This window comes from Trachurus trachurus (genome assembly GCF_905171665.1).
Source record: "Trachurus trachurus genome assembly, chromosome: 7".
Taxonomy (NCBI): Eukaryota; Metazoa; Chordata; class Actinopteri; order Carangiformes; family Carangidae; genus Trachurus; species Trachurus trachurus.
Window position 1 is genome coordinate 24,113,829 of NC_139901.1, and position 12,237 is coordinate 24,126,065.

At 40.3% G+C, this 12,237-nt stretch overlaps 1 protein-coding gene across 1 annotated transcript; it reads right to left on the reverse strand.

The window, feature by feature from the left end:
* Window positions 1-420: 420 nt before the first annotated feature.
* On the reverse strand, window positions 421-10,735 carry LOC310989243 (uncharacterized protein). Its single transcript, XM_083976237.1, has 7 exons — window positions 10,407-10,735; window positions 9,546-9,638; window positions 9,346-9,449; window positions 8,995-9,221; window positions 4,507-4,565; window positions 1,901-2,059; window positions 421-1,044 (listed from the first exon to the last, which is right to left on the reverse strand). The coding sequence occupies exons 1-7, from the start codon at window positions 10,443-10,445 to the stop codon at window positions 874-876; spliced, it is 852 nt and encodes a 283-aa protein (XP_083832363.1). The 5' UTR covers window positions 10,446-10,735; the 3' UTR covers window positions 421-873.
* Between the last annotated feature and the right edge of the window lie 1,502 nt (window positions 10,736-12,237).

A 12,237-nucleotide genomic window follows, 5' to 3' on the forward strand; every position in this document is an offset into this window, starting at 1 on the left:
ATAATGCAACTGGAGAGCATCATTCACTACTCTCTATGCCTAATAAACACCTCCCTTATTCTCCATATCTCCAGTTCACAATGAATGCAGGCTTTCTGTTATAAATATATGATATCCAAGCCCAAGCCGAGATGACCCTGATGACATAATTATGACATCATCAGGGTTATTTTCTCACACTCACATCAGTGGAGCGCCTCCTCTGAGAAGTGTGACAGATCCAGACCAATTTTGGCATCTTACTGTGGATAAATAAACTGGTTTGTTACTTAACAAACAACAACAAAAAAACAATGATATGTTTGACATTTCTGTTTCTTGTTATTTATTCATTTATTTATCAAGGACATTAACTCTGACATAAGTATTTATATATAGATATATGCAAAGATGTTCATCCTACAGATTCCTAAATGCAGAACAACAATGTGAGGCTTACTCACCTACTGACCCATTATTACATTTTCTTTTAATTTATCCTCAAATAAATCACTGTAGATCTTTTCAGTCACACAACAGTTTAATAAGCAGTAAACAAAATTGAATTCTTGAACAGCAGTGATTTAAGTAAATTTGTCACATCAGTCAGATTTTAGACATCTTCATAAGAACACTTTAAGCAGTACAAACCACGTATTTTTTTTCTTTGTCACGTTATCAAAACTGGAATCAGTGTGAAAGCTTTAAAACAACAATCAAAATTTCCTTTTCATTTTTTCACCAGTGTGAGTCAAAGCATAGAGAGGGACTTTGTCCAGGCAGCAGATAACATAGTGCAAACTTATAATAAAAATACAAACACAGAATCAAATTACCTGAAACAAAAGACGCTCAGAAGAAGGCCATCAGTGTGTGTCTTGAGTAGTGCAACGGCTATCTGGAGTCATAGTCCTCTATAAATTTCTGCATGGCGTCCACACAGCGCTTGCCGATGTCCCTGAGGTTCTCCTGCAGCGAGGTCTGGATGGGATGCTCCAGGGACGGATCCTTTTCAATGAGCATCTTTGTCACAAGGCCAAACATTTCACACTCCTGATAGTACACCTGTAAGACACACACACACACGTCTGGTTTTAGGGCAAACGCACAAAGAGAAGGGACAAGGTGTGATGGGCAGCAGGAAAAACAGACAAACACAGGAGGGAGGAGGTGGGGGTGATGGAGGGAGAGGAAGGGAGCATAACAAATGAGTTGAGAATCCTCATCAGGCGTTTTCCAATTACCAGCGCATGGATTAACAACCTGCAGAATTGCTCATGAGTAGAGTGCATGATGTCTGTGTGCAGAGTTTTTTGTGCTGAATTTTTACTGCATCTGCTACCTGTTGCCAGACTGTCATTTCTTGCAATGCCTCTGTAATCCTGCAACCATGGAGATATTAAAAGCAAGAGGCCATCTTTTCTGTCAAGTGGGTGGTGGAAACACGCGCACACAGACTCTCTCGCACAAACACACAGCCGATGAGCAGAGCCTCATGTGATGTCTGTCACATTGAAGGCAGCATTAAAGCACGTGTAGCAGCCTCTTGTCATGCAGGTGAGTCGAGATAAACAGCCTCACTTCATGTTTTTTTTTCTCTCAATTACATAAATATAAGAATTAGACCATCAATCATGTCAAACAATGAATAAGACCTACATTGTCAGCCTCTGCAAAAGTGAGGACTACAATGACAGCCAAGATGCCGCAGGCTCAGCGTTTCAAAATTAATGTTTAGACGACAGAAAACAAATCTTTTTTTCCCAGTCTCATGTCTCCCAGCACTTTCTAAGATCTTTCCTCTGCCACTCGTTCTCTAATCCCAACTTCTCTTATCTCCCCTCGTTTTCTATCTGTTTATAACTACTCTCTCTCCCCAGGTGTGTGTGTGTGTGTGTTTGTGTAATGAAACCCCCTCTACCTCATCTATCTCCCTCCTCTTCTGCTTGATGGCTCTGTCTCGTGCCGCCGTCTGGCTCGCAGTTAAAGGGAGTTCCCTGTCTCTGCTTGGTTCCTTTTCTTTGCTTTTGGTCCCTCTGTGATCTCTCTCCCTGCTTTGGTTCCTGTCGCTCTGACAAATCTGCAAAAAAGGAAAAATAACAGAAAACAAGGCAGGAGTTAGACCGGAATAATCAGGCAGCAAGCCAGAAACATGGGTGCTTCTGAAGACCGAGGCCTTGGATATCAGAATGGGTGCAGAGTAGACCACGTTGGTTGTCATTTGGTGGCAACACAAAGTAGACACAGAGATGACAAAAACAAAATAGGTACAACTTTTTAATTAGTTTATAAAAATGTATGGCAACTGGATTTATTGGTTGGAAAGAGCGTGATCCATGGTCTGCAGATAATGGCCAAACTTAAAGCTTAACCAGCTTTATATGGATGATTTGATGATACACAGGTCAACTGAGATGGACACTTGATACTGGTCACTATTGTTTTTGTCCTATAGGCTATGCTAATGTTTTTGACAGCTAACACAAGCAGATTAGTTAGCGGGTACTGGCGTCACATGTGTGTGTTTGGTATCATTCATTTACTTTTTTGTTTTCCAAGATGCTACAGTAGCAGGAGAGTTGTGAGTATCATTAGTCTGTCCATCGTCGGTTATGGACCATCCCGCATGTTTGTTTCTATTCACAGCAACTGTAGCTAGTGACTGTAGTTTGCTGTTTCATTGTTACCTTTATTGAACCATGTTATCATCTGTACAATGTTTTATAACCACGAAAACCTGAACATAAACAACCAGTTTGTTATCATTAAGAAATGTATTTGTTTGAAACTCTAATTCTAAATGCTGTGCCAGGTAGCGTTACCTTACGGTACAATATGTAAGAAATCTAAAGCAACTGGCCGTAAAATCCTCCTAATATATCACAGAGACTCAGGAATAATGTTCATATAACATGATGAACTCGCCAACAACAGTAGTACAGCCAGAGTATTTGCATTAAAAATCTTTTTTTGCAGACTGCAAATCATGTTTATGTTTTGAATTTACATGTTGGCATGTTGCGCCACATAGCCCTCTCTCCCAGTCACGGTAGCGTCAGTGGCATTTCACTTCCACTGAGCTGCCGCTACGGCTGGGAGAAAAAACGAGATCGCTGTGTTTTGAATTTGACTGCAGTAACCGTTTTTGGCCACATTCTTACCTCTGGCACCTTTAATAATGTTATGGTCCTAATCTGTCGCTGCAGTTTTGTAAAAAGAGTCCAAACAACTCTCTAATTTTTACACTGCTGTGTTCAAGGCACTGTGTTTGTGTGCATGTCATTTGTTGGATAGAAAGAGAAGAAATAGCAATCAAATATGCTTGACATCTAAGTCCTAAATTTGGGGGCGGAGCTTCTTAAAGGGCATAGTGTATTTTTTTTCCTGTTGAGTTCTTTCTCCATCACTGCTTGCTTTACCTTTAATTAGTGCTTGTTATTAAAGAACTAATCACAGATCTGCACCGTCCTTCAGGCAGCTCATATAATCAACAGCTACTTACACAACACTGTTTAAAGATCAGACTGAGGAGAAAACAACCGGCCGTTCTCTGATTTCTCCTCATTTTATCACTTGAACTTCATTGCGGCAGTGACCAGCAGTGATTCATCATGTGCTGCCCTGCTCCTCGCTGGGTTTAGGTCAGCCAAGGTATTGCATGCCATCATTTCATTTCAGCCTTTTCTTCCTGTTTGTATTACAGTTTAGCCTGTCTCCATGTGATAAACAATTACAAATAACATCTACATGGATTTATAAGGCTGGTCTGGAGTAATTAGAGGGTTCATCGTTTAGCTGTTCAACACAAAAATAAATCACAATTAAATTATTTAGGAAGGATTTAGCAATACGGCCATCCACATCCTGTTGTTCCAGTCTCTGCAGCTGCAAACTGAATATTTTTGGGGTTTGTTGGTGGAACAAAACAAGACATTTCAAAATGTCACATTTGCCTTTTGAAAAATTGCATGAGGCTTTTTCAGTATTTCCTGGAATTACACAAACCAAGAAAAATGATCAGCAGCTGAACTGACAAGGATAATAACTGTTAGGGTTAGTCAAAGCTCTTATTTCTGCCATGTTTAATCCGGTTTCATGAATCACATGACAGAAAATATCACTGCCACTGTCAATCAATAATTTTCTCAAATATCACTTGGGGATAAAAAATAAAAAATAAGAGAACTGAGAAATACTTAACACAACAGCCTACAGTTTATAATTGTGTTGTTTTGTTCCACCAAACCAAAAAGATTTTTGGCTTCATTTCTTAAAAAGTGACTGAAATAATTAATTGATTTCCAAATAGCCGCTGATTAATTGCCTTTTGATTAGCTGACTAATGGCTGCAGCTCTGACCCACACACAATTCCTCACAAAAAAAACAGCATTTCATTTCATTGGTTTTCATGACATGTTTTCTCATGTTTCAGAAAGTGCTGCCTCACACTGCACTGATACTTTGGACAGAATCAAATCATTTAAAATGGAAAAGCAAACCATCAAGCTTTCTGCTTGTGAACTTACAGTGAACTGGATGTCCTTGTCTCTGCTGGAGGTGGACCTGGGTAAGAAAGGTCTAGTAGCTGGAAAAGAGACAAACCACAAGGTCAACACAACAGCACCACAACAGACTGCTTGTTTGCCATCTAAAACTAAATGATTCACACGTGTTACATTGGTTCTTTTTTTCTATCTGAAGCATCTAAAGAGGTATTTTAAGGTCACCATTTCTGTTAAAAGCCTCCTAAATGCTCTCTCTGTCTCTTCTTCGTCCTGCTAGAACGAAGCATCAGGATGTGAAACCAACATAACTTTCAGCACAATCTGCTGATATTTGGGAAATTTCCCCATTCAGTGTTAGACTGCAGTATTTCTATGTGAAGCAAAATCTTTGTTATAGCTCATTATATATACTGCTGGCTGGTCTCTCCCTCTCTCTCTCTTTCTCTATTTCTCTTGCTCACACTCTCATATACACACAAATCAGCGATGAGTCACCATCATCGCACCATCACTCAGGCACACACAAAAAAAACCTGTTCCACACTCACACATACACAAACACACACCTCCACAGTGCTGCAGTGTGCGCACGGATACAGTGCCTGAGTGCAAGGGAAGATAAAAACATACAGTACCAACGGCTCAGCTGTCAAAAACAACATGCAGCACACACCAGTGAGAACAACACCACAAGTCTGAGACACTGATTTCAGGATTAAACCCATAGAAACACCATCACATCTGAAACCCCTCGTGTTTATTCCCACACTCCTCTATCTATCTCTCTCTCTCTCACTCTCTCTCTCTGGCACCTGATGAGGTCGTTCTCAAGTGTGTGATCAATCTACCTTTGACTGACTCAATCATACAGTTCACATGAGACACACTGAGACGCACACTGTACAATTGCCCCTCTACTATCAGCTCACTGGTGACATAATCCACGTACTGAGTCCAGGAAAAGCTTCTTAGTGATCAGCGTTATGTAACATTGGTTTGTTGCTACCAGAGTGTGAATACCTACCAACCAACAGATAACATGATGAGCAAATGCCCACCAAATATTTGTAATGCAAAGTGCTCGTGCAAAAACGTGTGCAAGTAACTCTGCTTGTGTTTACTGCCACCCGGTGGCATTTTGCTTAAGTGCAAGAGATATTGTGAAGCATGGCTGGTTACTGTAGCTATATTGTTCAGACATTATCCCTGAGCTACTCTAATGAATGCATGTACACTTGACACAACACAACCATATTTTTTTATTCTAGCAACCTAACTAATAAAGACCATAAATAGGTCTTTACTTTGCAAAACACAAGATACAATATAAGTCCAGCATTTAACCGGCAGACATGACACATATACCGTAGTATAACGCTGACATCTCAGTACTTACATCACAGCATGTTGTGGCAAACAACAGACGAGTGAAGAGGAAGTTCAAGATGAGCTGATTTGATGTCACAGTCACACATAAGATTTTGATGGTGGTAACATGTACACTGATACTTCTCACTGATGTTACTTAAGGTATGCTTATCAGTGTTTTTTTGTTGCTTCATGCATTACATACTCTAAATTAACATTTGTTAGTTGCAAACTTCAACAGCACCTTTTCTGAATAAATCACTATTATAGACAGATTTTGAAATAATGGAAAAACAAATTACTTACAATAGGACTTCTGTAGCTTTTACAGTACATTATGTAAATATATGCATGAATAAATATGTTAATATATGCAGGAGGTGACAATATTATAGGAGACAATATTCACAGTTTGTAATGTTTAAAATAAGTGATTGTCATGCAGACTAGTCAGTGTTGTGTTTCAGCCTGTGGTTTGTCGTGCTGCTGCATTTAACTGTATTATGTACATCCATCTCCGTTATTGGCTCTAATCACTGTTCATGTATGCGAGTGCGTTCTCGTGATTCACACATTCAGGATGTATGCAGTATGCTGCATATTGAAATGCTGAAAATAAACTCCCTGCAACTCACAGACTTTATGGCCAAAAAAGTGTGTTGACACCCAAACATTACACCCATGTCTGATAACCGAACATCTCATTCCAAAAACCCACTCCAGTCTGCAGGGTAACGCTCCCACTCAGCCACACATATTGTTGCTAAACCATATTGATTATTTTTATGCTATATTTCCAATCTGTATGCAGATAGGACTGTTGTGAGGTTTCTCTTTGATGTGTGTGTGACTCAAGTCCCTCTCAGAGCTTCTACCAAGGTAATTCAAATTTTAATAACACAAAATAGTGTAGTATTTTCACCGTGCTATTCGAGTTTTTTCAGTCCTGGAGAAATTGTAATTACTTTAACATTGTTGTCTGTGCCGCCACATTCAGGAGGGAAGAATACAGAGGAGAATGCAATTACAGCAAATTTCTCTGAAAAGTATTTTTCTATCCTTTATGCTCAGGCCTTCTCTAAAATGGTTTGATACGGAGTCGGCAGACTGCAGCACCATGTCTAGACTTGGACAATCTAACAACAGTACCACAGAAACACCTCTACAAATCTGTTCTCTAGTCTTTCAAAACAATTATGACTGTTTGGTACGTGAACTCACCCATACTCCAAAGAAAAATCATCTTCTTATTGGTCTCTTAACTGTCTCAAATAATACTCTGAGTCTGATCACCAGGACCCTCTTCATGCGGCGTACACGGTGTTCCCTAGAATAATCCATCGTCTCTTCATCCCTTAATGTGCAAATTTAGTCTGCAGTCTCTATAAATATTATAAGACAAAGCTGTAAGTTATGTCGCTATTAAAAGATTATAATTTTTATAACAGGCGGGGAGTGTGGAATAATTTGGCCGTGGCGTCCTGCAATTATGGTAATCAATTCCTGCACTATAAGTTGATTAGAGAATATAAATAACACCAAGAGAAGAAAAGCAAGCCACCCATTTCTGAAAATCCCTCCTGCATTTTTTCCACTCTGACTTATGGTGGAGCTGTTTGTATTTTTGACTCGGTCGGACAACAGACTATACAAAGCAGCTGTGACAGGTTGTGTGGATAGGGTTACACGTCGGCCATCTTTCTTGAGTTTTTATAAACATTCATGAATGGAGTCACACACATACAACTGAACAGCACACGGTCAGTGGATGAGTGAACTGAAGATGTTCTCAGGCTCACTATCTTTATAGTTCCCAAACACATACCAGTAGACAAAATATGGCACCTCTGGTGGTTCTGCCTAGCCTCACCACCAGGACACAACAATCCCTTGTAAATTTCCACAGGACACTCTGTCGTGGGAGCCTCTCTGGCTCCTAACCTTTGACCTGTCCTGAGTGGACTCGCTGCTGTCTGTCTTCAAATGGATTAACTAAGTACCACATATCACAAGCTGACAAGAAGTATAATCACAAACATGATTATCCAACACTTGTAAAGTATAATATGGGTTAACATCTAAATTTTCCATTACACACCAAATATGGAAAACCTTTTTCTTCATTTGGCCCAGAGGGATGAAATTAAACAGGAGCGGGTCTTCCCTAAAATGCTGGCCCAGAGTTGGAAACGCACTCTCGACTAAAATGTCACTGTGGCTCTAAGATTTCACTGAAGCAGTAGAGCATCATCCAACGATGTGACACAGAGCACTAACTCTTCTCCGCAGCTTGGTACTAACTCCTCACCCCTTCTTGACTCTACACGCTTTTGGGGACAGGTGCTTCTTTTTCCTCTGCAGACAGTACCCCATCAATGCTGCATTGTTGCTATAGCAACTGCACACGATGCTATTGTGCCATCATCTTCAACGCTACACACACACACACATTAACAACGGAGGATATGGAACGACTGCACCTCCACGATTCACAACACAGCGGTTTTGTGTGTGTAATAGAGACGTGTAATAGGCTTCAGTGAACACGAGAGTGAACTGACACTTGGCTGTTTAAACATGGCAGGTTCATCCAGACTGTTACAACTTGCACAAAGACGACGTAGCAGTGACGATTTTCTCTGACTACGATTTTCTATTTTCTATGACCAATCAGCATCTGCACCGTTTTGTGACACCAAAAAAAAAAAAAGCACCAAGTACTGTTCACAACTTCTGACTGACATCTAGTTCTCTCTGGGACTCCTTTATGTTTCTACAACTAAAACTAATTACTACTAATAATGTTGATCATTGTGTCTAGTTAATATAATTTCTTAATTTTCAGTTCATATATTTTTATCTGTGGTTCAATCAACACAACAAGCTTTTGGCTGTGAAACTGCCTCATAAAAAATGTGTTCACACAGAAACATTTTTGATCATGAACCTCTGATAACAAACCAAACATGTCGGGACTAGCTGAGTGAGCTAGTATCACTAAACAGGAAGTAATAGTGCACACATCACATCAAGGTCTTAAATCACTTGATTTCTAAATGTTAATATTCAATTGAGATGTAAAGTGTGTGTTTGTCTGCAGTAAAGGTCTATGATTAGGCTACAGTGATACAATGAACTCACCATCGTTTTGTTTTGGGGGTGAACTTCCCTCAGCGCCCTCTCTCCACTCTCCTCTCTCATAGCGCTCTTTCTCCTTCTCCTTCTCTCGTTCCCTCTCCTTCAGTGCGACGTGGTGAAGTTTTGGGTGGAAATGTTCCCTCCGCTCTAAATAAGACCGAGGGTGGAAGTGGTTGTATCTCTGTTTGCTGTAGCCAGGTTTGTAGAAGGGATGGTCATCCCTCGGAAAACTGGATGATCAACAGAGGGGGGAAAAAATATCAGAGCAGCCACTGACAACTTCAGAGTTATAAATACAAGCAGGTTAGTTGGTAAAAAGAGTAGACTGTTACTGTAAAAAAAAAAAAGTCTCACCGTGGTTTGTAGAACGGGCCTCCAAACTTTGGTTTGTAAGAGCTGGACAACCAGGCCCTTGGTCTGGAGGGACTTCTCACTCTTCTGATCGGCCTCTTCTCGTCCTGAAGGAACATGGGTTAAAACAACCATAGTGACACTGCGGCACTTTACAAAGATACCAGAACGAAAGGTCATTTTGAACTGTGACATTTGAGAACCTGATGTACGTCAGTGGGAGCCGTGGAGCCGTCGGATGTGGACCTCTTGTCAACAGACTCATCACTACACTCCCTGTGTCGCAGCGTGGAGCCCTGGAGAGAGAAAGCACCACGTTAACCACAGAGCAGATGGCATATGATGTGATTAGAATTGATTGAACTAAAAAAAAAAAAAAGTCTCATAAGGCAAACGTTTTAGCTTTTCAGAGGTGTGGATGTGCTGCTTTGTCTTGTTAAATAATGTCTAATTATCTTTTAGTTTTCATGTTAGTTTATAAGACGTTATGATGGGAGTTTTCACAATATTCTGGCAATGGGCCAAACAATAATTCAACATTATATATGATAATAGTAATAATTCAAATTGAAAAAGTGTAAAAACATACAAATAGCCTACAGAAATTTTGATGATGCAGATTCTTTGCGTTTTTAGATCAGTCCAACTGGAAACCCTGTGTGTCGAATTTACATCTATTTTCATGCCGGCAGAGAGTAACATATTAATGAACAGCCAAACACGTTTTTTTATTATTCAGTCTCATGAGTGTGAAACTGCAGGCTAGAGTTCAATAAAAATCAGTTATTACAACAAACTGACCAGGTTTTTTGTGTGTGATACTCACCAGTGCCCTCGTGTGTTTACAACGGCACTTTTTTTTCTTTCTTTTTTTATAATAGCCTATAATGTGGATTTTTCATTTGGATCTTGTCAGAGAGATAGGCTACAGCTGTGGTCGGTGTCCTGTTCTGGTTCTTTCGACTCTGTTAATTAATAGTTGATTAAATCACAGGTGTGTTGTCGGTGGAGGAGTGGGCAGGTTCACGTGAAGTTGCTGTCACGACCCTGCTCGTGACTTTTACCTTGATCTGCTGCGCGTCCTGTGGTCGTGCATGATCCATGATTCCCCCTGCGCTGTTTCCTTTCCACCGTTTGAGAAACACGCCGTCTTTATTTCTGTCGACTCCACCAGACCAGGAAGTGCGACTCCCAGCTAAAATTAAAGTCGTCCGTTCATATGGAAAGTGAAACTTCGAAGCATTTCTGTCCTCGTGAGCGTGTCTCCTCGGAGTCTGCGCTGTGTGTGTCCAAGACCTTAAACTGTCGACAACTTTGTCGTTGAACTGTGTCGCGCTGAGGACGACTAAACCGTTTTCTCAGGGCTGATGCAGAGGGAAATAACGCAACATGTTTTGACTTCCTTTCTCTGCAAGCCGCCCAATCAGCGTTGGACCAGGGCCGTAAACTCTTATCAAAAAAGTCAAAAGGCGAAGGGAAAACACGCAGGCGCAGTGCGTCCAGTCTGTTGTCACACCTGTTTTACACCTTTGTTGCTTCATCTGCAGGTTTTGGTGACCCTGCAGTCAATCACTGCAACCTCACCAAACGATGGCGTACTTTAACTACTGTTGGCAGAATGTGTTTTTTTCTAGACAGGAACATTGTTTGATCAATAAAGATTTAAACTTTGGTTATAACTGAGTGATGTAATCCACTCCTATCCTACACACACTAACAACATAAGAGCAGTTCTTAAAGATAATCTACTTCACACAGTGTGTGGTCATAATAAAATGTCTAGAGGTTTCACATGTGGTGTTTTTTTTTTTTTTTTTTTTACTCTTTATGTACAAATGTGAGTCGAATCTGAATTGTTTGGACTTTCACAAGTAAATCCTAACAGTTGCTATCCACACAGTCCTGGACCCAGCCCTCATTCACCTAGCCTACATCAAACAATTTGTGTAACATTAGTGAAAAATTTAACTAACATTGCAGTGCAAACACAGCACAACATTGTTCCTTTCATAAACCACAACTCAGGTTATTTATCTATAAGAACTCATCAGAAATAAACTAAAACCTTCATAAAAACCTTAAAAAAAACCCATCCCTAAACCGGTCTCCCATTTACAATGATGCCCCCTTTCATCTGTACCCAGGAGAATAAACAACTCAACCTCTAACAACTCTCAATCGTCGTAGGGTTCCACCTGACTGTCGTTCCCCAAGTGTTAGAGGACTCTAACAACTGTCACATGGGACCCCAACAATGGTCAAGTGAAACCAGTACCTTTGTAAACACACCCACATGTACTCTGGTGACCACTCCCACAGAGGTATAAATACCTGGGTCTTACTTACTCCTCTTTGTCCAACTAGTGCGGACTAGTGAGACTTGTTGCATATGAACTGATGAAGCCTTGGATAAGAGGCGAAACGTCTTCCCAGACAAATACAAGTCCAGTTGCCTACGATTCAATTTGCCCAGAAAAAAAACAACAGTAAATTGACTATGTTTTTTTTTATTCTTCAGGGACAAATAAAAGTGAGTGAACATGGTCTCAGTCTTTTGTGTGTGTTTATGTGAGTCACTGTCCTGTATCACCACTGACCTACACAACCAAAAACTGACCACAGTGATGCTCTGACACTTTTTTCACACATTATATTCACTGTACAGTTTATTCTGTTTACAGCTTTTAGAAACATCTGCATCATTGTATATGATATACCATACCACACCAGACTATAGTACAGACAGTATTCAGTGCACATTTAGGATTTTTACAGTTTAATTTATGATCCTTCTTCATTCATAAATTTGTATTAAATGACACTACACTACACAGCTTTGTGAATGATGGTAGACTAACCCAAACCTTAGTGCAAGGACCGACATGTGAGCACCAT